Below are 26,234 nucleotides of genomic sequence, written 5' to 3'. Positions count from 1 at the left end.
TACCCTATATATTTTATAACGTTGAAGATATATTATCCAATATCAATGGATGTGTGGTTGTGTGAAGAACTTCTTAATTCATTATGGTGAATTATTATTTTATTCTATTACCGTATATTTTATAAATGCAACGATGAATTTTGACATGACACTTTTTGATTGATTATTGATTGCTATAATATCTACCAGTATAACCTAAAAGCAAATTGTCAAAGCGAGTGATTGTCACTGTTGCCAACATGATTTCAAGAGCATATAGACTTTTGGCTACTTTACAAACGTTTCTCAAAATTGATATCAAGTTGGACAATCTGGAGTGCAGAAAAATTTTTTCCCGCACTAGAGCGGAAAAGTGATTCTTTGCGTTCTGTAATCAGTTAATCAGTGCAGGAATGGCCATTTTCCAAGGTGACTGTAGGAAAAAGTCTTTTTCACCACATTAACTCCCTCCACTGTTGTAGAATTCTGTAAAGTATTCAGCTGTTGAGCTGACAACTCAAACAATTTACAAATTTCTACTGCTTTTTCCAAGTTCAAATTCTCCTCCTTTAGTAGTCTCTCTTTTAAGTTCACATTGTTGATGCCACTGATAACGCGATCTTTGATTAAACTGTCCTTGAGTGATCCAAAATTACAACTTGAACTTAGTTTTTTGAGCTCAAGTAAAAACTCATCAAAACTTTCGCCATCATGTTGATTACGACTGAAAAATATGTGGCGATCCACACTTTCGTTTGATTTCGGAAGGCAGTAGTCCTCCAATTTCTGTAGAATCAATTTCCAATCACCATTTTCTTTGACCGTCAGTCCCAAAGTATCAAGTCGTTCCTGTGCCTCAGGCCCCAAACAATGCAGTAGAACAGCCACCTGAACTTCTTCTGATTTTGAAGTTACTCCTGCCGCCGTAGAATAAATGAGATATTGCTTTTTCCATTTCACAAAATTGTTAGACAAGCTTCCTTCGAACGACAAAGGATGTGGCGGTTTCAAATTCTCCATCGTGTATTGATTATTACTCTCAATAACTGTCACCACAATTCCCTTGTTCACACCAAATGTCAACATCGCTGATACTATTACAGAGATAATCCTCACATACGCGTATCATTATCATTATCCATTTTACATTCATAATCCATTATTAGTCAATCTATTCAGGCAGTATCATCAGCTCATCCTGCTTCTTTATTGTTCCTCCTTCTTCTGTATGTGATGAATTTTTCAAATAGATCTCATGAGAGAGAGAAAAATTGTGATTACCTTTTAAAATGAAAGAATTTGCTAAAGGAATAGTTAGCGACCGAGCGATAAAGCTTACTTATCAATAACTGTATATTAGATAAGAGTACCGTTCTGTACTGAATATTTTTCTAGGAAAATTATTCAATAAAATTATAATTATTTTGCAAATAAAGCACAAATTATTTATGAATCGCTCACCGATTTGAGTTACACTTGTTTACTATCGATCAGATGTTTTTAAAACAGTTCGAACGCAGCTGACTGATTCAATGCATTGTCAAATATCATACCGGTTCTCATGCAAGGTAAAATATCATTCCTAAAAATTATAAAACTATCAATAAAGGATCAAGAATTTCAAAATAAAAAATAAAATGTATGTATTATTGTTGAAATTATTTATTATTTAAGAAATTGTATTATGTGTCAGGTCTTATTGTAACTAAATAGGTCATAGCATGAAATTCTATTATTGATAAAACGGCAGAAATTAATTATAATAATCTCAAACCTAATAAAAATTGTACAAGAATATTAATTTATTAATAATTTAATTCAACTGAACCACATGGTAATTAAATCTCTTGGTAGGTCTAAACCAATCACAGTGCATAGAAATAGCACCAAGACGGTGATCGTTTGAAAGCAACACATGTTAATCTATTATCAGACACCAACCCTGCCTTATCAGTTACACTAGCACGTGTACATTGTATGAGAGAAACTATGTCTATAAGATTAAGCAGTTTTAAGGATTACCTAAATTAAATTATTATTGTAATTAAAGGAATTGTATTCTACTGCTTGCCACTGACGTCATGTTTACGTCACAAGCGTTCTACCAATGGCAAATTTTTATGCAAATGATTACATCGAGATTCTGAGAAGCAAGGTCTAGCCTAAAAGCTTAGAGAAAAGAGCAGCACTTCCCTTTTGAAATCCTTACCGTGTAGATCTCTTTTATAGTTACCAAAGACCTATTTATGAAAATTTCTTGTTCGATTTTTAAATGTTCTATTTGTGATCCAAAATTACAACTTGAACTTAGTTTTTTGAGCTCAAGTAAAAACTCATCAAAACTTTCGCCATCATGTTGATTACGACTGAAAAATATGTGGCGATCCACACTTTCGTTTGATTTCGGAAGGCAGTAGTCCTCCAATTTCTGTAGAATCAATTTCCAATCACCATTTTCTTTGACCGTCAGTCCCAAAGTATCAAGTCGTTCCTGTGCCTCAGGCCCCAAACAATGCAGTAGAACAGCCACCTGAACTTCTTCTGATTTTGAAGTTACTCCTGCCGCCGTAGAATAAATGAGATATTGCTTTTTCCATTTCACAAAATTGTTAGACAAGCTTCCTTCGAACGACAAAGGATGTGGCGGTTTCAAATTCTCCATCGTGTATTGATTATTACTCTCAATAACTGTCACCACAATTCCCTTGTTCACACCAAATGTCAACATCGCTGATACTATTACAGAGATAATCCTCACATACGCGTATCATTATCATTATCCATTTTACATTCATAATCCATTATTAGTCAATCTATTCAGGCAGTATCATCAGCTCATTCTGCTTCTTTATTGTTCCTCCTTCTTCTGTATTAGAATTATTCATTTTTAAAGTAAGAATAAAAGATGTGTGTATGTATGATACTATTTTCTTATGGATGAATTAGTTTTAGTACTAATTAGTACTGTAATTAGTTTTTAGAAAATAATTATTATTGATCTTGTAAGACTGAATTGTAAATCTCTTTTTGTCACAATTTTTTAAAATTGTACACTTTAGTAATTGTGGGAATGTTTGAAATTTTTATGTTTGTCTGTAAATCCTCCTTTTTTAAATAATACAATATTATAGAATTATGTTAATAAATGCTTATTATTGATCTTGTAAGACTGAATTGTAAATCTCTTTTTGTCACAATTTTTTAAAATTGTACACTTTAGTAATTGTGGGAATGTTTAAAATTTTTATGTTTGTCTGTAAATCCTCCTTTTTTAAATAATACAATATTATAGAATTATGTTAATAAATGCTTATTATTGATCTTGTAAGACTGAATTGTAAATCTCTTTTTTGTCACAATTTTTTAAAATTTTACACTTTAGTAATTGTGTTTTATATTTAAATCTTACACTTTAATAAATACAATGTTATAGAATTATATTAATGAATACTGATTTGTTTGTGTATTTATTTCAATAATACCTCTGTGATCTCTATTTCATATTTTGTAGGTATATCGATGACTTAGTATGATCATAGGTGATAACTCCTGAAAAGATATTTCCGCTTCGAACTTCTTCAGAAAAGTTTTTTTTTAAATACCGTAAATAATATTATTGAGGAATGACTTGAAAAAGTAGATCTTAGATGATCTTATTGATCTGTATCATCCTCCATGGTTGAAACAATACAGGATTTATTCTACTCATTTAAATTTAGATCAATTTCCCAGGCTATTTTGTCTAGCCTCTCAACTTGGCCTGTTCTACATACCTGGTAATCCCTATCACCCTCCTATATCTATCTCACACCTACCTCAGTACCTGATAATTTTGTTTCATCTCATAACAGCTTTTCCTTTCCAATCAAATCCTTATGTTAAGATAATGATTCCTATAATTTAATTTGTCCTTTATAATTGTTTTATAACAATACATGTATCAGTTGTTTTATACATGTTTAAAGCGCGTAATTCAAGTAAATTATGAATATTATTAATCTTCTCACTAATTTTATATATTTAGAGTACGATAATCATTTTTTCTCAATTTTGATGTAATGAGTACCAATGAAGATGTTGCATGTAGCAATGATTCTGAAAGGGTAACTAACCTAACCAACTAAGTTGAGTAATGTGAAAAAATAATTATCATTATTTTCTTACTTCCAAGCAAGGCATAGGCTGGCCACTAACGACAGGACATGCATGATGAACATGTCTGTATACATTGTCATATATTCACTTTTTGTGTAGTTGAGAAGTTGATATTGTGGTGTATATTCATATTAAATAAAAAGACTAGGTTTTGGACAATTTCTTAGTCTTTTTATATTTAATCGTTATAATATTATTGTAGGCTATCATCACAGCGAAAGGCTTCGAGCAAAATTTTTATATCTTAGATTTATTGTTGTTTATTTTTTCTTCGCTGTTCTGTTTGAGCTGAAATTATTTTTGTATTATTACAATTTTTAATTTCCAAGTGGTTTATTTATTGTTATGAGCAATTTGTAAGCCTCTCGCTGATGACAAAACATGCCTGATGAACATGGGTGTGTGCATGATAAACTTTCATGTACTGAACACACATGTTTATCATGCATGTCCCACCATTAGTGGCAAGCCTCATACATTATCATAATATTAATTAATTATTTATAGTCGTAGATTCACTTGGGTTTTCTCTCCTATAGTGAGGTCCACGTTATAATAGGAGTGGAGAAAGATAGGAGAACAACGTTGCCGAACCTCTGTGTTGTCAATGCTTTCTATAGACGGTAGCTGATACAGGTTTATTGTTGTAATATTAACTGTTCATTTTCGTTTAAAATAATCAATTATATTTTTTAAGCAAGAAATTATATTTTTCAATAATTTCATAATGAATTTTCATAATTAAAATGAAATATTTTGTCAATTAACTATTAATTCTACATTGTTAAAAGACGATCTGGCAACAGAGCAAAGCGAGAAAGAGATAGCGCTATCCGCTTTGTTGAATAATATTCAAAGACAAGGATAGCAATACCATTGCCATAACGTGAACCTCACTATAGGAAAAGGTATGACTAGGTTACTTTACCTTAGGGAGGTTAGAGGAGGAGAGAGAGCGAGAGATAAAAAGTAGGTAATCACATAACACACATTTTTTTAACCTGCACTTATCATTCCCTCCAGTCTCCCATCCCCTGCATAGTAGGGAGGAGAATGGGTAATGGTAGTAGGGAATACCCACTTAGGATTTCGATTCTAATTCCAATTCTAATATTTAGTCCAATTTCAATACTACTCGATGTAATATGCCTAAGTTCTAAAGTTACCTAAATTATAACTTAACAAATTTTAAATGAACCAACACACTATGTATTTGAAAATGTATTTTTATTTACATTAAATAATATCTGAAAGATAGTCATACTTTGTACTACAAATATACATACTTATCTATTCAGATACCCTGAGGTTTTAATGCGGAATAAATAAGAATAAATTAACAAAAATAAATAGAAAATTTGATTGCTACAGTTATCAATTAATATACACATGGTCTAACAAAAGACATACAAAAATAACATAAAACGTTATCATAACAATCCGTTTAAGGATTGAGAAGGTGGGGGAAAGCTGCATAACTTGCAGCAATTAACAATAATAATAAGTATAGGGTTTCAACTGCAGGATTTATGCAGAAGAATGCAGTCTAGTAAGATTTGAGGAATGGGTTACTGTACGGTCTCTAAACATAGAGAAGATAAATAAATTTGATCTGTTCTGAATTGAAAGTCTGCACTCCAATAAATGCTAGTTACCGTATAGTTTTATAGACAGTACAGTATTCCAGCCTTGCATAGTCAGAATAATAATGCTATGATATACCTCAAGCTAATTTCTTGAGTTTGATGCATCACAGATACGAACATGCTATTCGCACGCGGCATCACGCACTGGCACATCAAGCCTGACAGCTTTCTTAGAGATAGATTATCCGTTGTATTTGGTATCAAGCGTGGCTCAGCGATGGAGCCACTAAAGTCATGAGGTTATATTGGTGTCAATCTGAAACAAATAACAAACAAAAATCACTCTTCGGTATTTTTTTCAATTACAATATACGGTAAATTCTTATTCTCAAAGTAGCCTAATTCTTGAGTAGGTTTCCAAGACATAAAACAAACAAGCAAATAAAACGGCCGTTGAAAAGATATTTGGCTATCACATTTTTTTTCAGTTGAATGTTGATTTAGTAAATAAGTAGAAGCAATGAAAATCTTTTCTGTTTTGTAACTTTATCCATTTGTCAAATTATTTCCAAAGTATCCTAATTCTAGAGGACGAAAAATAGGAATTCTAGAATGTAAGTCAGTAGATTCGGCACTAACCATTTAGCACTTTCCTTTGATTATATCCATATGTGACCAGAGACTTATAGAAAGTGAGATCTTTTTCTAGAAAAAATCTGCTCACAACTATAAATAATTCATTTTTATTCAGGACATGAGCCTCAGCCTCGCCTTGACTGATAAACATTAAACAGCATCATCATTAACAAGATCAAAAATTAATACTATATATCAAGTATACCGGGATGAGTTGAATCATGCTATCTACTATAGGAGGCGGAGCAAATATGAAACTTGGCAACTCGTTTCCACTGACTATAACGTGAATCACACTAAGGCCTGAGTTCACCAAAAACCAATAATAGGGTTGAGCGTTAGTTGGGTGCAATCAGATTATATTAAATTGGTTCTGTATTCACATTGGGGGTTTTGTAGCTTAAGAATCATGGCTGCTCAAACCAAGTTCACGTTACCAAAATCTAAAACTAGTGTTGAGCGTTAGTTGGGGGTGATCACATGATTTTCAATTGATTCTGTAATAGGAGTTTTTAGGGTAAAAATCAAGGTTGCTCAAACGAATTTTACGTTTTGCTGTAACTTGGCCTTAGGGTGTAACTAAACACTGGTATTGCTGTATTGTAATTAGGACTGGTACTGCGTCCTATCATTCTCACTGACATGATAACGTGTATCTTACTAAGGCCTGATTTCATCAAAAATTAAAACTAGGTTTGAGCGTTGGTTGGGAGCGATCAGTTGATCAGTTTAAATTGTTTCTTTAATAGTGCTATTTGTAGGGTAAGAATCAAGATTGCTCAAACCAAGTCTACGTTTTGTTGTAATTGGGCCCAAGGATGAACTCTGTATGAGTTTGAGCGTTAGTTGGGAGCAACCAGTAGATCAGTTAAAATTGGTTCATTATTAGGGGTATTTGCAGGGTAAGAATCAAGGTTGCTCAAACCAAGTTTACGTTTTGTTGTAATCGGGTCTATGGGGTTTTAATTGAACTCTGTGTGACAACTTACATGTTCATTGTTTGGGCGCCTGCGCACTGTAGGCCATCTGGTGAGCGTCGCTGGGGGCGTTGATGGGGGCGGCGGCGGCGAGGGGCAGAGGGAGACTGCGGCCCCATCCGGAGCTGTACGAGTCATGGCCGGACGAATGGATCTCGGGAGCGTGGCTGTGCGAGTGGTGCGGGTGAGTCACCACCTCGTAGGTCACGTGCTTCTGCTGGCTGAACAGCTTCTTGAGGCCGATGACGGCTGCCAACAGGAACGCCAACTTGCTCACCAGAAGGGCTTTCCAACCAACAGAGCCAGCGCCTTGAAAGCCAACACTCCCACCATTCCGATCTTCATCATACCGGCGGCCACCAGGGGTCCAAGGTTCTTCATTTTTCCACGTCCTGAGACAACAAAAAAATTGGAAAAGTCAGAGAACATTCAAACAAAATTCACATAGCCATAACACAACAAGAATGGAGAAGTCAGACAACATTCAAACAAGATACATAATCATAAACTTTCACCAATTTCATGAAATGATCAACAAGGGAGTTGGGAAAATTGACTAATGAAATAAGTCATAGCCGATTATTTATAGATACAATGGCATCACTATAAATGGCCATGAATAAGTGCAGAATAAGGCTCGGTTGCACAAAAGCCTGTTGAATTTTAATCATGATTTAACTCCAAGAGAACCAATCAGAGAAGTATTTTCTGAGAAGAAGGCTTCTCTGATTGGCTCTCTTGGCATTCAATCATGATTAAAATTCAACAGGATTTTGAGCAACCGGGCCTTTAAGTTTGGATTATAATATTATTGAAAATACTAACTTGTAGAATAGATGCATTCCACACTTCAAAGGTGCGAACAGATCAAATATGAGCCATGTTCACAATCTACGTTTAACGCTAATCTATGATTACATGTAGGCATGGTTGCATTTATTATAATGTGTTACATTCCGGGTTTAAACGACTAACTGAAAATAAATCTCCGTTTAAATCGAGATGGTGCATAAATATGCCTAAGTCGCGACGATGATCGATGCCACTAAACAGCTGTGTAAACATTATAGGAGTTATAATAGATGAGCTATAGAAGGTCGATAGTAAGCTGAAATCTACATATCGACCTGACCGTTGTGTTTGTACCCTATCTCATACCATAACGTAGAATTCCTTTATCCTATAACCTATTCTCTGTTCATACATAGGCTCTCAATCAGACTGTTAGGTCTGATCTCCTGATCAATAAGTAAGTTAGTAGTAGAAATTATTTCAAACTAGTAATCAGATTAAGAAACAAGAATCATAACTTGATTCTCCACTCTCTCGGGAGGGAATATAACTTGAGGGCCGATAACTTCCGTGATGATAATGACAGCTTTCTTGGAGGCATCGATAGAAGACGGAAACGTCAAATTAGGTATTCCACTTTTGAGACGTTCGACTGAAAAGTGTGATACGGGACCAAAAGAAGACCGGTCATTAGAATTTAAACACTGGGAACTGTTCTTTCGCGTCCAATTATTGTTGTACTAGAACACCATATTCGGTGTAGGGTACCCACTTCTTGTAACTTTACAGCCTCTGGTCAACGGGATACCTGTTAGACATTATCTAATTAAATTTGAACATAATTATTTTTCTAGAGTACAATTTCAGGATTCCAGTAGAGGAATGAGGCCAAAGGACAGATGTATAGATTGTTGCTGTTGATTAGTATTGCAAATCATCACACTTTCTCCAATTATTGTGAATAAAAACAATGAATTTTCATTGAAGCTTTTTCTCCAATAGAAGTGATAATGATATAAGCAGCTATCAGATAGCAGCAGCTTTGTCTTCAAAGTTGACGATCTACAAGTGGTTGAAAGTAAATGAAAAACAACATAAGAAAGGATAAAAAACATTGTGCTTGAAAAACGAGATGCAAGAGAAACGAGGTCCAATCAGTGGTTATCATTCGTAAAGAATCTGACATTGGAATTTCTCTAGCTAGAGATAGATTATGTATATTATATAATTTTGAAATTCACAATAGTGAGTTCATCCATAATAATCATCTACGATGGAGAATATTATACCATCGTCATTATTAGAATTTATTTTTTGTTATATCATTATCACTTCTACAGACCTGTCATTACCGGCAATTGAAATTACCATGGAATTTAATTATTGTTGCTATATGGTAGCCTCTATTCTTATAAAAGAAGCCATTCTTATTCTTAATAAGCTATTATTAGCCTCTATTCCTATTCAAGTTGTATTGAAGAGAAAAGATGGCATGAGCAATATTTTATCTATGGTTGTATATAAGAAAAAAATTATTTCGAGTTTATCAGTGAACCATCAGTTTGTAATGAAGGGCTTTTTGGTGTCAGCTCTTGAATGATTTTAATATGACCTGAAGCAAATTCATACTTTTTCTATTTACGAGCATAGGAAAGTAGCCTGATCCCATTTCCACGCATGTGCGAGTGAGCTTTTACTTGTACGATAACACAAGCAACTAATCAAATATGAATCTGGCGGGAAAGGGAGAGAGAGTGAGAAAAAGAAAGGCTACGAATGAATGCGAAAGAGCTTTTGTGTAAGCGGAACCGGAAGCAGCTCAGCTATCAGATAGCAGCAGCTTTGTCTTCAAAGTTGATGATCTACAAGTGGTTGAAAGTAAATGAAAAACAACATAAGAAAGCCATTGAATATGGCAGTGGGCAGGATAAAGGATAGAGGTAGGCGTGTACGTGAGATGCAGGTTACAAACGTGACGTTTTTCATGGTAGCTGTTTTGTTGTGTGGCTCAGCCTTCAGCCTACACGCGTGCGGCGATCGGCGACCCGCGCGAGAAAGCCCTTTCGCCGCGACATCGCATACACATTTGTGAATCTCTCACAGCCGCATTTCCCTGCCAAGTCCATTTCCATTATCAGAGGCGGACGACGGACGCACCATCACGTACGGTCAACAGACATCGTCGTGACTTTTGGCGGCATCGGAATTCCGACCTGCTTTTTACGGTCATCTCACTTACTAGATTGAAGGAGAAAGGTGTAATACACAACCAGCCCACACACACCAACGCAGGTCACATCTAATCTGACTTTTCAATCTACTGATGCCATCTCTGATACTGGGCTGCTGCCAATACTAACTGAATATTGTGCCTTACTGGTTCATTGTGTGCTATGCAGTTATGTTGTGGGTACATGTTGATTTTCTGATTGTATTATGTGCGTTACATTGTTCATGCATCAAGAATCTCTAATAAACCCGAAAGAATTTCTGGATTTATAAGTATCTCTTCAACCTTCAAGACTATTGGGTTTCATGTACTGTGATGAAATTTCCAATAAATAATATTTTCAAGCAAATGATTCATTGGATGAACTGTTCCCCTTTGAGAACCACCATTTACCTTATCAGTGAAATTCTTATTCTTTCTCATGATTTATGTGAGAATATAACTCCAAAAAAGGGATATGTGATCATTGGCAGATAGAAAAAATTCGTAATTTCTCAAACATTGAAGCTTCTACAGATTTTCATTATTAAAAATCATGAACTAGTTATTTTCTATTGAATGTCCAGGCATCACTTTACAAATCCCTCACTGGATATTTTCTATTATTTACGGTTCAACAAGAAAAAAGGAAAAGCATCATTTGCAACATAATGTAATTTCTATATCTGTATGCAATATTAATTCCAATCTCTTTAGCCATTTAAGTAAATGTGATGGGACTTCTGAATGGGAAGTTCAATGAACTAGGATATTCGAAATTGGAATGATAGTTGTATCAAGCACTCGTCTCAACGATGCAGAAGTTCAAATTGATTTTTTTTTAATGATTGAAAATCAATAGTTGAAACTTCAAAGATCATTACTATATGAGCGACGAGTTTATTGTACCTAGTGCAATATCACCATACCAAGAGACCGGTACTCAACACACTGAGAATTCATCAATCTCAGAAGGCGAAACCAGAACACACCACTAATGATCGCACATACGGTGGTCAAGGTTGTATTATTTATAACTTTCATCACGTCGTTCCAAATGGATGCTTCACTATAATAATTCTAATCGTGAGTCGCTTTTTTGATGATTTGGATCGTTCAATCCAAGTGAGATCTCAGATCGTAATTATTTTTCTGCTTTCCCATCATGTGCCTGCCTGGCCACAAATCAAAAGACACTACTCTAGATTGATGGGTTCATTCCAGCCGAAGATAGGCGAAATCTCTCTCACCATTATTTTTTCGTCTGGCAAACTTATCCTTATTGCACTTGGGCCGACTGGCAGATAGAAGTGAGGAAGTAATGATAGGCTGCGTTTTCTCCTGGACAAGTGTATACGGGTCAACTCATCCGTCTCACCATGAAATTTCATGTTATAAACATTAATTGGGAACTCTCAATCAATCTGCAACTTTGCCGCCAAACATTCTCATGCTTCAATCATGATGACATTTTTCTTCTTGCACTCATTCTTCAGTGAAATGCAACACATTTTATTTACTGTGTATTTTTGTGATTTTTTCTTCTGTCACTCACTACCCGTCAGTACGTCAGTGATCTTACAAATGTTGCTCTAGCACAGTGAGATATCAATTTCCTGACAGCTTCAATGTCTTTCCTAAAATCATTGCTATAATACTCTTCCACAAACGATTATTTCCTCTAGCGTCTTGAAATTCTCTTCAGTGATGAGTATCGAAATGATAATCAATCATAAATCCGGATTTAACCTATCTTTTCACTTTTATTCTATTTACTAGATTTGGTATGCTTCCTAAACAGTTGGAGAGGAACAGTTTTCGGCTGACCCTGTTGGTCTTCCCTGAATAATTTTGAGAAACAATTATTGTAATCGGTATCATTGATACAATAGATAAATTTTGAATTAGACTCATTTGAACAGAGTTATTACAGGAAATTCATTTTTTATCATCGATTAGCCTCTTGATGTCTATGAAATCATGGAGATACACATGTTTTTCTGAATATTCTTGATATCCGTAACCATTAAACTTGAACGCACCCTAGAAATTTCAAAGATCGTTCCGGAAAGTTGTGAAATATTAGGAATGATTGGTAATGTTGATCAGTCTTTCCACTTTCTTGTTATGAATATCCTTCTGACACCACTTATGCTTGAAATTTAAATGACTTGATAGCGTGATGTAGCTGAAATCTTAATAATTGGATTGTGAATGTACAGTACTTATAAGCAAGTACAGACCTTTCTCCAGCTTGGATGCTCTGTTCTGCTCTCAAGTGGTCTGTGACTGGTCAGTCACTGGTCGCTCCGGTCAGTTTTGACCGCCGGACCGAATCAAACCGGTGAAAGTAATTAAAGCCGGAATTATTAATTATGATGTTCACAGCTGATGCTGATAATTTGCTGGCAGTTTGTTGCTCTGTTTCCTGAGGAAATAGCTTAATCCTTCTAGGCTTATATTTCGTTTTGGCCATTGCTGTATTTGGCTAGCCACTTTTCATTCGTGTTTTTTCGGTTTCACTTGGCCTCCTCATTTATATAACATTACCGATGTGTGTGAATAAGAAAAACGGATTCACTTTCATTTAACCGTATATGGTGTTTGTTTTAGTTTTAGTGCAAATGAATTCAATTACCTTCTTCAGCAATCATAAATCATTCCAGAATAATTTGGGTTTCACACTTTCGATTTTCTACACTAAAATTCCACTGCTTACATTTGAAGATTTGACCGATCAAGTTCATAATACGAATCTGAACTTTTATTACGCTCATTATCTCTGAGGATCACGTCATGATATATACTTTCAGAATTATTCAGTCGCTAGCATCTCTATTCAGGTAGACCAAATGAAGGCTTCCATTTTCTTTATTCTAATGTCCTATAACAATATATTATTTTCAATATAAAATAGTTATTCACTCTAGTGAACATAAAATGTTATGAGTTACATAAAAATAAGTCTTGACAGTTCTCTTTATTTGTTTCCAACTTATTTATCCTAGTTCAATGTCAATTCTATTACCTAGTTCGAATTGACTCCTATTGATGCTGATCAATAATCAATATATTTCACAGTTTAGATGTGTATTCAGTATGTATAGCTTACGATTCTCTTTTAAACACATAACAGTGCAGAATGGAATATTGAATAAATCTATCAGCACATCATCACTGATAAATTAATGAGTTTTGAGGCTTCTGACTCAACACTTGGAAACAATGACCGCACTCTTCAAGTAGCCTTCCTATGTCTCTAACTTTCTATCATCTCATTATTTGAATATCTTTCTGAAATTTCATATCTTCGCCATAAGGACAATGATCACCTACGAATAGAGCTGAACAAGTATTCTCATAGAGTAATTGCAGCAGAGAGTATAGAATGTAATATAATATTATACATTCCATACTCTCTGAATTGCATCTGCACTTACTTTCTCCTCTCTGTCAGTCTCTCATTCTCTCTCTTTCCCTCTCACTCTCTTCTGAAACAATCCTTTGATTACGGTTTGCAATTTTTGGGTAGTCAAACCACAAAAATATATTGGAAGTGAATACTTGAGCTAGTTGAAATAGTTGTTGCGGTCAAGGAGAAATAGAGGAATAGGAGAAATAGACATAGAACTGTTTACATCCGATGTAATAAGAAAGTGAAGCCGGAATGTTTGTTAAGTACGAGTAGTAGGCCTACATCGATGGATGATGCTTGAATTATAGTTTCGGCCGAACTCTGAAATTACTTGGCTACTGCTTGTTTCTGGGTCGCCGTAATTAAGGAGTCAAAGAAAGTTCAACAGCGGTGATAATGTCCGATCTTTATCGAGACAGGTGTAGGCCTCGACCTGATCTTCCTCCTCGGATGAATATTCGCCACTTTAATAGATTGGTCCCGGATCGCCAGTTAATGCCAGCTTAATAAGTCATCCTACTTTTCAGACCCTAAATCAAAGTGTCAGCTACCCATTACTTTCTAAGTGATGTGCACTTCCCTCCTCTATCCTTGCCTACTGCTGAGCCTGAGCACATCTCTCAAGTCGCATCTTGACAGCTGACTTCTAGAGTACTCTTCAATCTCATTCGCACAAACACTCATCGAGAACAAACACCCCCTCCAATAACTACAACTCTATAGTGATGATTGATCTAACTTTATCAAAACCAAATTAGTTTAACCTGGAAATGGGAATATTCGAATACACGGATGAGGTGACGTTATTCCCTGCTTCAAAATTCTAAGATGCCTACTGTCTGCAAATTGTAAGAGGACTTACTTGAAGGCAAAACAGTGTTGACTCATACCTTCAGATTTTTCACACTTGTATCTATTTCGAATTATGTGTTACAGTGGAGTTTGTTTAAGATATAGATCTTACTATATCGAAAGTTAAAAGAATCTGTTGAGTCTATGTTTAACAATCTGTGTTGGTGTTGAAGTAAATCGTTGTAAATCACTTGCACTGTTTTAGTGTACGATACATAGATTCAGTTTATTTTTATCATCACTATCACTATTATAAGAGTATATCAAGTACTAGGAATAAATCATTTAAATTATTTCAAACAAAAATCCTTGTAAATAGGAGATATATTATTATGGATGTAGGAGATTGTAATTATGATGGGGGAGATCTAATGGCTTGGATATTTTTAACTTGGATGAGGTTCTTCTTGATTGGAAATGTTTTGGGGGCGTAAACCATGAAATAATATCCTATGTGCTAATTTTTCAAGCTATAAATTTGAAAATAGCAAAAGTTCCAAAATATTCAGATTCTTCTCAGAACAATTGGAAATTTCAGAGATAATTTTTCCTGCTAAACGATTCATTTGTGATAAAAGTTGAATATACCCATCAATTTGTCATCCTTCTGTCATTAGATATGGATTTAGAATTGTGTGAATATTATTTGAAATCCACTGAATGATCAATTTGGTTTTTAATCGTTCATAGTAATAATTAAGGATTCAATTGTCCCAATAAATAATTTCATCTCCCATAGTGTCAAGGATAAAAGTAACAAGTGCAATAATTGAAAGGAATCTTGGTTTAACTTTCTGATATCCGACTAATACATTCATGGCAGTGGATGTGTTTTTAAAAATTCAATTCATGATGATATTATGATAATTTGGAATGCTTTATGTGGGGTCATTTCGCATTAAGAGGAACTGATTTGAAAGTTGCATGCGAAGTTGTGTGTACGTACTTAGTGGAAGCTTGTCAGCAAAATTTATGCAAGTGGAACACACATCTGTGATTCCAAGAATCCGATTACCGGACTGGTAAAAATGAAGTGCAAATGACCCAAAACAGCAGGGAACCTGGACCTGACAATTTGACAGTCCTGTTAGATGGAACCGGAAAGGCAGCTTTGTTTGGAAATGACGACCTTGAAGCTAATGATATGTCAGCGCAAGTTTGCCAGGTCAGTAGAAACTTGAATGGTAAATATGGAATAAGGAAAGCTATGAACTGGATCCATCTGCTTTTGAGAACTTGAAGAACCAGTTCCAGGGAAATGAAGTGGAGAAATGCGTAGGAATCTCTCAACTTGACCTATTTAAAAATTAGGAAAGTAGAATAAGCAATGTGCCTAATGAGATAATGATGATATTATTTATTTCAATAATATTTTAGCCGAAATATCAGTATGAGAGATTGCATATTTCCTATTGTCTTGAATGCATTCACTGTATTCGTATTCAATCAAAATTAATCAAGATTAATTAAATTAATTGAGTAATACTAATCAAAAGCTAGTATTATATGTCAAAAACTCCTCATGACAGCCAATTACAATTATAGTGCGGTCCACGTTATAACGGCAGTATTTGATTAACTTTGATGTTGCTATCCTTGTCTATCATTCAACAAAATAGGTGGTACTGTCCTTTTTTAGCTGCATAACAATGCCAAATATGTTTTTGACAGTGTGGAAATATAATCAATTAGGGCAGAGAACAGACAACGCTGCTCTTCTATCTTTATCCACTGCCATTATAACGTGGACCTCACTATAGTACAGAATGACAAGATGGGTTGAAAATTGTATAAATCAAAGTGATGCTATTGAGTTTCTCAATTTGACGAGACGTATCGATTAATCAATCAATCTTATTGTAAAATTCAACAATTTCAAATTCAAGAATATAACGATTATCATTATTATGAACTTTGGATATCGTTTGCAACATATTTAATTGGCTTGAAGCTTGACTTATGAATTCGTTGCTGCCTCATATTATTTGACTTGCCATTTCTACATTCTTCTATTGTACTTTAAAAACGAGTACACTAGAATATGAATAAACAGAAGTAGTTTGTTCGAGTACACCTTTTTGAATATTTATAGTTTTTATTCATTATTTATTATAATTTTTCTCATTCATATAAACAAACACTAGTCACTTTTAGACACAGACCGAAAATATTCAAATATGCACTATTCAATGTTATTTAGTTGATCTATTAAAAAACTTTTGAAATTCTGAATAAACCAAAATCCAAGAGAATTTAGATACTCAACACTTATGAAAGTAATCAAGAAGTCACTACTACTCAATACTATGAATATTCCATCCATTCCAATATTTTGCTTCTCCCATTATAGAAACTTGAAACATTTTTGAAACAAACCTGAGCGTTTTCATAACTGTGATAACTATGCTTAATAATCAATAGAAATAATATTATATTTGTATTCCAAATACTTGAATCTAACTCAAATTCTACAGACCTTGTCAATCGCTACGAAGTAGTACACATTACTTATCCAAATTGATTGGATTCAAAAATTATGTAAATGAATGAAAATGCAAATAAATAATTTGAATTTATCAATGTATCTTCGTATTAATTTCGATATTTCTAATTTGAGGTTTTACATAATTCAATAACCTTTGTAAATCAGCAATCCTACTGCAAATGATCAGGTACTTTATTTCAAGTTTCTATCAATTTTAATTATTGATCTTTTTTAATTTTCTGAACTTTTCTGCAGCACCATGAGCACACACATAAATGATCATCAATGGAATAATATTGTAATTTTCATGCTACACTGCAGCATGTTTCAAGACTTTATTGAGAATATTGATTGAGAAGTAGTTACTCACCGGTCTCAAGTGATCGTCCGGCGCGAAGTGAGACGCCAAGGTTGAGGGATCCCTGTTGGTCGGGCTCGGCAGAGAGGACGACATCAGCTTCGGGGAGGACACTCCAGCGGAGGCTGCGCGACTGCACGTAGGCCCACAGCTTCTCGGCGACCAGCTGTCCGGCAAGGTCGTCGTCACTGGCCGAGTCACCCTTGAAGGCCCTCGCCAAGGGCGTCTGAGCCGCGTCCACCACCGGCGACGTCTGTGTGATCACTAGCGACTCTGTCAGCTCGAAGTCGTTCTTCTTTAGTAGCCTGTTCATGTAGGAGACCAGCTTGAGCATGACGCAGGACGCCGTGTCGCGTTGGCTGCACTTGGCGCTGAGTTTGCGCAGGAGGGTTTCCTCGGTGGAGGGCTGCAGCTCGTTCTCGTCCTTGACCTTCTCCAAGGGCGAGCCGAGGGCTGAACAGCTGATGAGCGCCGCTGCCGCGATCAACACGCAAACCGTATTCCTCATGGTGATGATTGGATGTAGTGTTAGTGACCTAGAGAAGTGACTCTCGCCGACGACTGACTGCAAATGGCCTCGACCTCACGGACGCCGCCTCTTTTATCTCAGCTGCTAGTAGCTCCCTATCAATGTCCAGCTCCAGCTCCCTCCTTACCCAAACCGGCTCTCCGCCACCGCCACCGCTACATTACACTTTCAAAAGTAAACATTTCTGATTCTGCTCCTCTTCTTATTACTCTTCCTTATTTACTTTTCAATTTTTCTTCTTCCTCTATTTCTTTTCATCTTCATCTCTTTTCTTCTTCTTCTTCTTCTTTGCCAATTACAATAGATACATTTCCAAAAGTAAACATTACTACTCCTCTTCTTATTGTACTCCCTTATTCACTTTTGTCTCTTCTTCTATTCTTCTTCCTTAATCACTTTTGTCTCTTCTCCCATTTTTCTCCTTTCTCTGTTCCTTTTCCTCTCCCTTTCTCTTCTTCTTCTTCTTATTTGCCAACTTCATTGGATACATTTCCAAAAGTAAACATTTCTACTCCTCTTCTTAATTCTCTTCCTAATTTACTTTAGTCCTATATTCTTCTATTTTTGTTCTTTCTCTATTGATTCTTTTCTTCTTCTTCCTCCTTCCATTTTCTTCATTTTCTATATTTTCCTTCTTCCTCTTCTTTTTCCCCTTCTCCCTCCTACCTTATTCTCCTTTTTCTTCTCAAATTTTCAATTCTTGTTTCGCCGCACTACCATAAAATTTTCAAAACAAAAATACTATTTGAATACCTAATTTATCATCGACGTGAAATAAATATATTTCCCTCAACATAACCTTATAGGCGTTGCCGAGCAAAACAAGAGGTTTGTGCAACGAGCATCAATATTAGAAATCTTAACACGAAGAATGAAGGAACAATTGCATTGATAGATCAATAATAAAAAAATAGAAACAACAGTAGAGGTGGGATTGGAGAAAAAAACCGAAATTAAAACTAAAATCTAAATGGAGGTGACAAAAGATAAGGAGATCAATCATGAATGAGGTGAGATACATTAACACAATGTCATTTTATCCATTCAACTTTATTCCTAATGGATGAATATTTAGTATTTTTCACCAGAAAGTGTTCAGGTACCATATTAATAAGTTTATTGCCTCTTCTTTCACTTCTTCTTTTTCTTCTTCTTCTTCTTCTTCTTCTTCTTCTTCTCTTCTTCTTCTTCTTCTTCTTCTTTTTCTTCTCCTTCTCCCTCTCATTCTTCTTATTCTTATCCTTCATTATCTTCATCCTTCCTTCTCCTTCCTCTTCTTCATCTCTCATTCCTACTCCTCCTTCTTATTCTGCTCCCACTCTCATTCCTTCTTCCCCTTCCCACACTGCTTCCTTTCTCATTCCTTCTTCCTCTTCTCACTCTGCTGCCTCTCTCATTTCTTATTCCAACTTACCAACTAACAAGCTAGTACTTATTCATTCTTTGAACCTGATGTCCACTCTTCGGCTCTTCCTTTCTACCTGGTGCTCGCGAGTTTTGCGAGACCTTGCACGCAGATATTCACCACGCAATACCATTGCACTACAATTATTATTGCTCTAGTATGCGGAAAATGTAGAAAAATATTGTGACTGTGTGAGAATGCTCATTCTAGTGCCCTAGAACACCTTATTAGCACAGTTATTGCCGTTATACAATAAATGTACCCATAGTTGAGAAGTTTTATTCTGTCATTATACCGTGCTTCGATTGAGCGGAATGAATTACATCAATTAGCCTATTATTTCGAAGTTTGGAGTCTTTTGAATGTATACTTGACTAGTCGTCAGGCTTGCTTCGCTCGCCATATCCGTCTAGCCAGGGGGCTTCACCCTTGGACCCCTGACTGGATCGTCGAAAAATGAGATCAGCGGCCTCACTTCGCTCGCTTGCATTTTTCATTTGAGCATGCTTCATTCCATCAGAAATTCAAAGTACTGAGAAAACGCAGAAAAGCTGAGAAAAACGCTGATTTTGGGCGTATCTTTGATGAAATATTAAAGTCACCTCATCACAAAATTTTTAGACCCTACCTAAAACACTGTATCAAATTTGAACATTTTCTGTCTATAACTTGATGAAAGAACTGAGAAAACGCAAAAAACCGCTAATTTTGGGCGTATCTTCCAAATTCCTTCTAACACAACATTATTACACCCCAGCTGAGCTTCTGTAGTAAATTTGAACATTTTCTGTTCATTTGTTCTCGCTGAAGCTGAGAAAGCACAAAAAACGCTAGAAAACGCAGATTTTTGGCGTATCTTTGACGTTATTTCAAATTCCCTCTAACACAACATTATTACACCCTAGCTGAGCTTCTGTACTAAATTTGAACAATTTCATTTCATTTGTTCTCGATAATCTGAGAAAAAACAAAAAAACGCTAATTTTGGGCGTATCTTTTGGACGTTATTGCAAATTCCTTCTAACACAACATTATCACACCCTAGCTGAGCTTCTGTACTAAATTTGAACATTTTCTGTTCATTTGTTCTCGATAAAGCTGAGAAAACGCTAAAAAACGCTGGAAAAACGCAGATTTTGGACGTATCTTTGGGAATTTTTCCAAATTCGTTCTTAGTGCGCCTCTAAAGGGCCAACTGAACATATCTACCAAATTTGAACGTTTTTGGTCCGGTAGATTTTCAGTTCTGCGAGCGAGTGAGTGTGTGAGTGAGTCAGTCAGTCAGTGAGTGAGTGGGTGCCATTTCGCTTTTATGTATATAGATTATGGATCGATTCATTTAGAATCGAATCTATTACTAATCAAGTCAAATCTCTAATCAATCTCATTGTTAAAAAACATGAAGGAAGAACCTACGTGTTGCTTTTGATTGTAAACGTTTCACTCAACAAATTATCTGTAATGATTTGAATAGTGGTAATTCCTGATTATCTTCACCGAACTTAGACACTGTAACTACGATATTAAAAATTCATTAGCATTTCAATAAATGCAATCTCTCAGTAATTTCCATCTCAGACACTGTATTTAGATAATAGGTGAATTTTAATGTAAGATTATGAAAATTTAGATGAATTTACAGTGTTTCAGACCAAATTCATTTTATATCATCCTATTGCATTTTATATCGACCTATGCAAATAAAAATCAAAATTCATCTTTATTTTCAATATAAATGCATGATTTATATAAAAAACTATAATCGACCTCATCGTTCAGTAGTATTCCATGCAAGATTTAAAATACATTTCATCGATGTAAAAATACTTAATTGTTTATCATTTATTTTTCATAACACGAAAATGAATATTACTCTTTGAGACGCTTTCTTCTTCAGGCTATTGAAGCTCTCTGGATCAGATCTGATCTGCTCTCTATTCCAGACCATATTCATTTCCATAACATTCAATTTGTTGTCACATCGTCGTTTGCAGAGAAGAATAAATATGAAAGGCATATTCTGCATAAAATCCTTTCAATCCTTCAATTCCTCTAATTTTTCATGATCATAAGGGTATGATTGCCTAAGGAGCTCGCAAGCAGAAAGTGATTACTGTTCTTCATACTGTAGTCAACCGCACAAAAATAGTCCGATGGAAATTGGAACAGATGCTTGGCTTGAACACATGAAAACTAAACGAGTTTTTGCAAATCTGGTCAGGTTGCCCAGACTAAGAAGCACATTCCTCCAAAATCGTTCCTTTTTCTCGAGGGTAATCGTCATGTATAATTTGTAAATTGGCGAAGACTTTTATGACTAATATTGAATAGTTTTAACTATTATGTTCAATTGTAATCAATTACAATTTTCATGTTCTGCAAACTGGCGTGCTATACAAAAATTAGAATTTTCATAGTTCGCCTTGAATTGAATTGAAATTCTCCATTTTGAACCATCAATTTCCTAATATGTCATTTTCCCTTATTGCATACTTTTTTATTGCGGATTATGACGACTCTAGCTTTCTGCTTTTGCGTGGGTAATGGGAAGCGAAAGGGTGATTTGATGAGATGAACGTCCATGCCTACCGGCGGGGTTCGAACCAACGACCTGGTAGCGCTAGCAGACTGAAGGGTGCAACACCTTTGGCCTATATGCACCATCCACGTTAAACGCTTATCGCTAATCCACGAAGTAGGCATGTTCGAATTTGATTTAACGTGTTTCATTCCAGGTTTAATCGAACAGCTGATATATCTCTGTTTGAACCGACGGCCCTTAGTAATCTCGGCTATCCTGGCCACCGATATTCTCTGAAGCTAACGATGTTATGTAGAAATTTATTAATGTAGCCTAGCCCTAGAGCTTTAAATTTCACTAGGAATACTGCAGATATGCAGATGACATGTACCCATATTGCAGTGAATTTCCCATAAACAGGTTAAACTCCTGTGGAAGAATTTATGAGGATCATAAAAAACTACATTTTTCCAAGCAACCTTAATCGCGTTATGCAATTGGTGTCGTGTGCCTGTAACCTTGATTCCTGTACAATAAATCGGAAGAACTGGATTCGTATTGGAGTCCGACTGGTCCGTTAGAACACTCTTCTGCTGGAATAGTTTCCTGCTATTCAAATTTAAATATAGGATCATTTTTTCTCGTATTCTCAAATTTAATCCCGGTTTCTACCTCCATGCTATCAGTAGTAACTGGAAATGCAGTAATAATTTAGTGGTAACGGAAAACTTCAATCTACGAGTGTATCGAGAATAGTTTGATGAGATGCTTGAGTAAAGCAATTATGGTAATAATGGTATCAGTTATTATGTAAGGTATACAGGTTTTAAGTTTGATTACAATCTCATTTTGTAGAAGAGTAATGGCATCTATTGATGGTTCTATGCAGTTCCAGTTCATTATCGACGAGTCCTTATAATCATTGTTTGATTAGAAATGTTCTGTAACTTTTATTGTGAACTATTTAGTTTTAATCTCTTTATTGGATTTTTTATCTGTTGTCCTCTCAGAGCCAAGACACATGAGGTGTCAGGAAGCTCCCCGATTGGCTAATTGGGTTGGCGTTCGGGAATCAGCTTCCAATCGGCGATTGAAAGACAGTTCCCGAACGTCAACCCAATCAGACAATCGGAGAGGTTCCTACCCTGCCGAAAAACGCCTCATGTGGCTTGGCCCTAACTCATTATCTTAAAAATAGAGGTCTCTCAGATGACTACAGGTGCCTTTTTAGACAATTTTGTCCAATAGAGGCATTTCAAATTCCAACCATAGTTTAACAATAGAATGACATATTGAATCCGTGGTATTTACCTTCTGTGATATTGTGGCATTAATTCTGTGGTATTTGACCTTCTATTTATATGTGTTGTCGAAAATTTCAGCAATTATTAATGAACGTAACCAGTGGGAGGTTTACAGTAGGTCAATATGGATGTTGTCTCTCATATAACCCATCAATTAGTTGTATAACCTTAGAGTTGCACTGTATAGTTTATAGTTCTATAATTTCAAACTGTGAAGGTTTTCGAAATATCCTTCATGATCATGATCAGAAACTTTGATGTCGTATGTCTTTGAGGTTGAAGCGTTCAAGAATACGAATTTGAAACTGTATTTCATTATTAACTCATTTCATACATAACTCATAATACGTGTGCTTACGCAATCATCCAAAAACTTCTCAGATTCTGGAATGTAACAAAAAACTTTTTTTTAAAACTGATGTAATGCATAAGTTGCTTTTGAGTTGGAGAGTATAGAATTTAACCAATTGTGTATCATTGTGAGGTGAATATATGGACATGAGGTTGACTCAGACAGTTTTATTAGTTTTTGGAGAAGAGCTTTAGGAAATTTTTATTAGTAACTCATTGCAAATCATAATTTTCAAGTGTTAAGAAAAATGCATTGTATAATATATTGTGATGCTTCTTGTAAGAGCCACCAAAATTGAAAAATTATAATATACAGCACAAAAAAATCCATCTTAGAATGATTCTGGCAAAGTAGTCTTCATGCTTAGTATATTTACCGGTTATATTGAAATCAAAAAAACATTCTACAATAGTCTAGTGCACCCACTACTTATACTTCACTAATAGTTCTGCAATTTCAGTCACGAAACTGCACTTTATCTGTGTAGATAGAAGAAGCGTTTGCGTATTATAATAAGCTATAGCCTACACCGAAGGAGCTAGGAGTGTACGCTCGTTGGTGAGTCACCCTAGTGAAGAAAGTCATTACCAAGGATCGTGCTTTTGGCACACGCCCTGAAGGAAGTGTGCTTCCCTGGCTGGGATCACTACTTTTACTCCAGAAGAACACCTAATAATTTTAATATTCCCAGGGTTCAACAGGGTTAAAGCCAATATAGTAAACAATTAGCAACGACAGGTTGAAAGAAATGTTTCTTGTTTCGAGGTCGAAGTTAAAGCAACACACCTCATTTCGCAGGCTTCACACACATGCAAGGAAGAGCAGCAGCAACAGAGAAACCGGTTGATTAAGCAGATCGTATTTTCTTATCCTTGTTTGTTACCAGTTTCGGAGTAGGCTGAACTGAACGTGTTATAGCTGAAAAAGCAATCGGAAAACGATTCCGTTCCGGACAAAAATATATAGTTCAAAGAAATTTACCAAATTTAGACCATGTTCGTATGAAAACGAATTAATATTGTCACATACACAAAAACATTTAATTATTGAACTTGAAACCGGTTATCTTTTTCCTACATGTGTAGAGAGAAATTTGATCCAGCAATCATTTCTTCATTCCAGAGCGAGATCTTTCGAAGCAATACGTGAATAAGATTATCTCAGTTTCATTGGAGGCTTTTTTCATAACTCTCCCTGACTGGGTCAACGGCTAGTGGGCTAGTCTTCCTGTTAACAATCATTAACAGAAAGCGAATTGAAGGTAATTATCTTCTCAGACGTTTCACTTTTTGTATGTATATCAACTTGAATATTAGGATGTCCACATCTGCAGCTTCCTTGGCTACGATACCGCTAGTTTCATTTCATTTTTCATCCCCATTAATGAAAATCTATTATCTATCAATCAACAAAATTGTTTTGATTGGAATTGAATTTCCTACTCATGTTTGATTTGACAACAATTATTTTCCTCGATTGAATTTTTTACAGTATCACCTTATTGATTGCAAAGAGCCAATTTTTTCCCAGTTCTCTAAAGTGACTGGAATACTGCTTCCAGCAATAATAATAATAATAATATCGAGTGACCTGGCTGGCTCAGGTCTGGTGTCAGAGTTTTCAGGTCGCAACTGATCAATTTCAGGGCCTCTGACATGACCTAACGACTGCTTTTTAGGCAGCCGGGACCGACGGCTTAACGTGTCCATCCGAAACACGGGAGTGGCCCGAGATAAATATCTTGGCCCGGGCCGGGATTTGAACCCGGGCCTCTGAATCATAAAGCCAGCATCTGATCCACTCGACTACGGCCACTCCTATTATCTGAATTCAAGTCTGTGCTTCCAGCAATATTGATGGTGTAGAGGTTTCTAGAAATTAAAGTCGAAGAATATGTATTGTTTTCACCTGACATGAACTTAATTTCCAGCTTAGTTCATATAGTATGCTTTCTTTGTCATTCCATATCTATAAATATAATATCTGAATGATTAATGAAACTAGACCTTGATGAAACACTTGCTATATTCAAAATTCGTATTTTTTATGGGAATTCCGATATCATAACTATATTTTGTGACATGATAGTTGATTACAGACCAGTAACTGAATACGTTCATATCTGATGTCACATAACAGTCAATTCACATGAGATTGGAATAATTTATAAAAATTTCATTGACTATTCATGATTATATCATAACTATCATTATTCTGCTCCTTGGTTTTTCAATATCTGATTATCGAATGTTTTTTTCAAATAGTGTGATTGTGGAACTAGCCGTAAAAACTCAATTCAGTTATGTTTATCAACTTTATGTAACCAATAAATGCTACTAATCAAATAAACTAACATTATTTTTATTATTGAACTGAATCAACTACAGCTTATTTATCTTCATGAGTTGATTCAAATTCCATCAAAAACTACAGACGGAATTTGTATTTTCATGGTTAAGTAGAATATTATCGACGCGCACTCGCACTGTGTTTGGAGAGTTGACTATATTGCGCCTGAATTGTGGACTGTTGAGTGTTGACTGCGTTGGAGTTGGAGAATGGTGACAGTGCTTACTGCAGTCTGCTAGTGGCAATTGCGAAGGAGTGTCTTCGCTGTTCACTTCACACCTTTTTCGAATACAACTAATTACTCACGAGGAATTTGCGACTTACTAATGA

General features: G+C 35.5%; 2 protein-coding genes across 2 annotated transcripts; both read right to left on the bottom strand.

Annotated features, from left to right (window-relative positions):
* Positions 1–381: 381 nt before the first annotated feature.
* LOC120349521 lies at positions 382–3,426 on the bottom strand. The gene is made up of 2 exons (XM_039419895.1): positions 2,273–3,426; positions 382–630 (listed from the first exon to the last, which is right to left on the bottom strand). The coding sequence occupies exons 1-2, from the start codon at positions 2,705–2,707 to the stop codon at positions 382–384; spliced, it is 684 nt and encodes a 227-aa protein (XP_039275829.1). The 5' UTR covers positions 2,708–3,426.
* A 1,918-nt stretch (positions 3,427–5,344) lies between these two features.
* On the bottom strand, positions 5,345–18,034 carry LOC111064556. The gene is given in 4 exon segments (XM_022352304.2): positions 5,345–6,036; positions 7,346–7,618; positions 7,621–7,725; positions 17,457–18,034. Coding segments are annotated over 3 exon segments (870 nt in total). The 5' UTR covers positions 17,953–18,034; the 3' UTR covers positions 5,345–6,036; positions 7,346–7,349.
* Positions 18,035–26,234: the final 8,200 nt, after the last annotated feature.

This window comes from Nilaparvata lugens, chromosome 1, assembly GCF_014356525.2.
Source record: "Nilaparvata lugens isolate BPH chromosome 1, ASM1435652v1, whole genome shotgun sequence".
Lineage (NCBI taxonomy): Eukaryota > Metazoa > Arthropoda > Insecta > Hemiptera > Delphacidae > Nilaparvata > Nilaparvata lugens.
The sequence above is the reverse complement of the archived record's forward strand: the minus strand, read 5'-3'. Positions and strand labels throughout refer to the sequence as shown.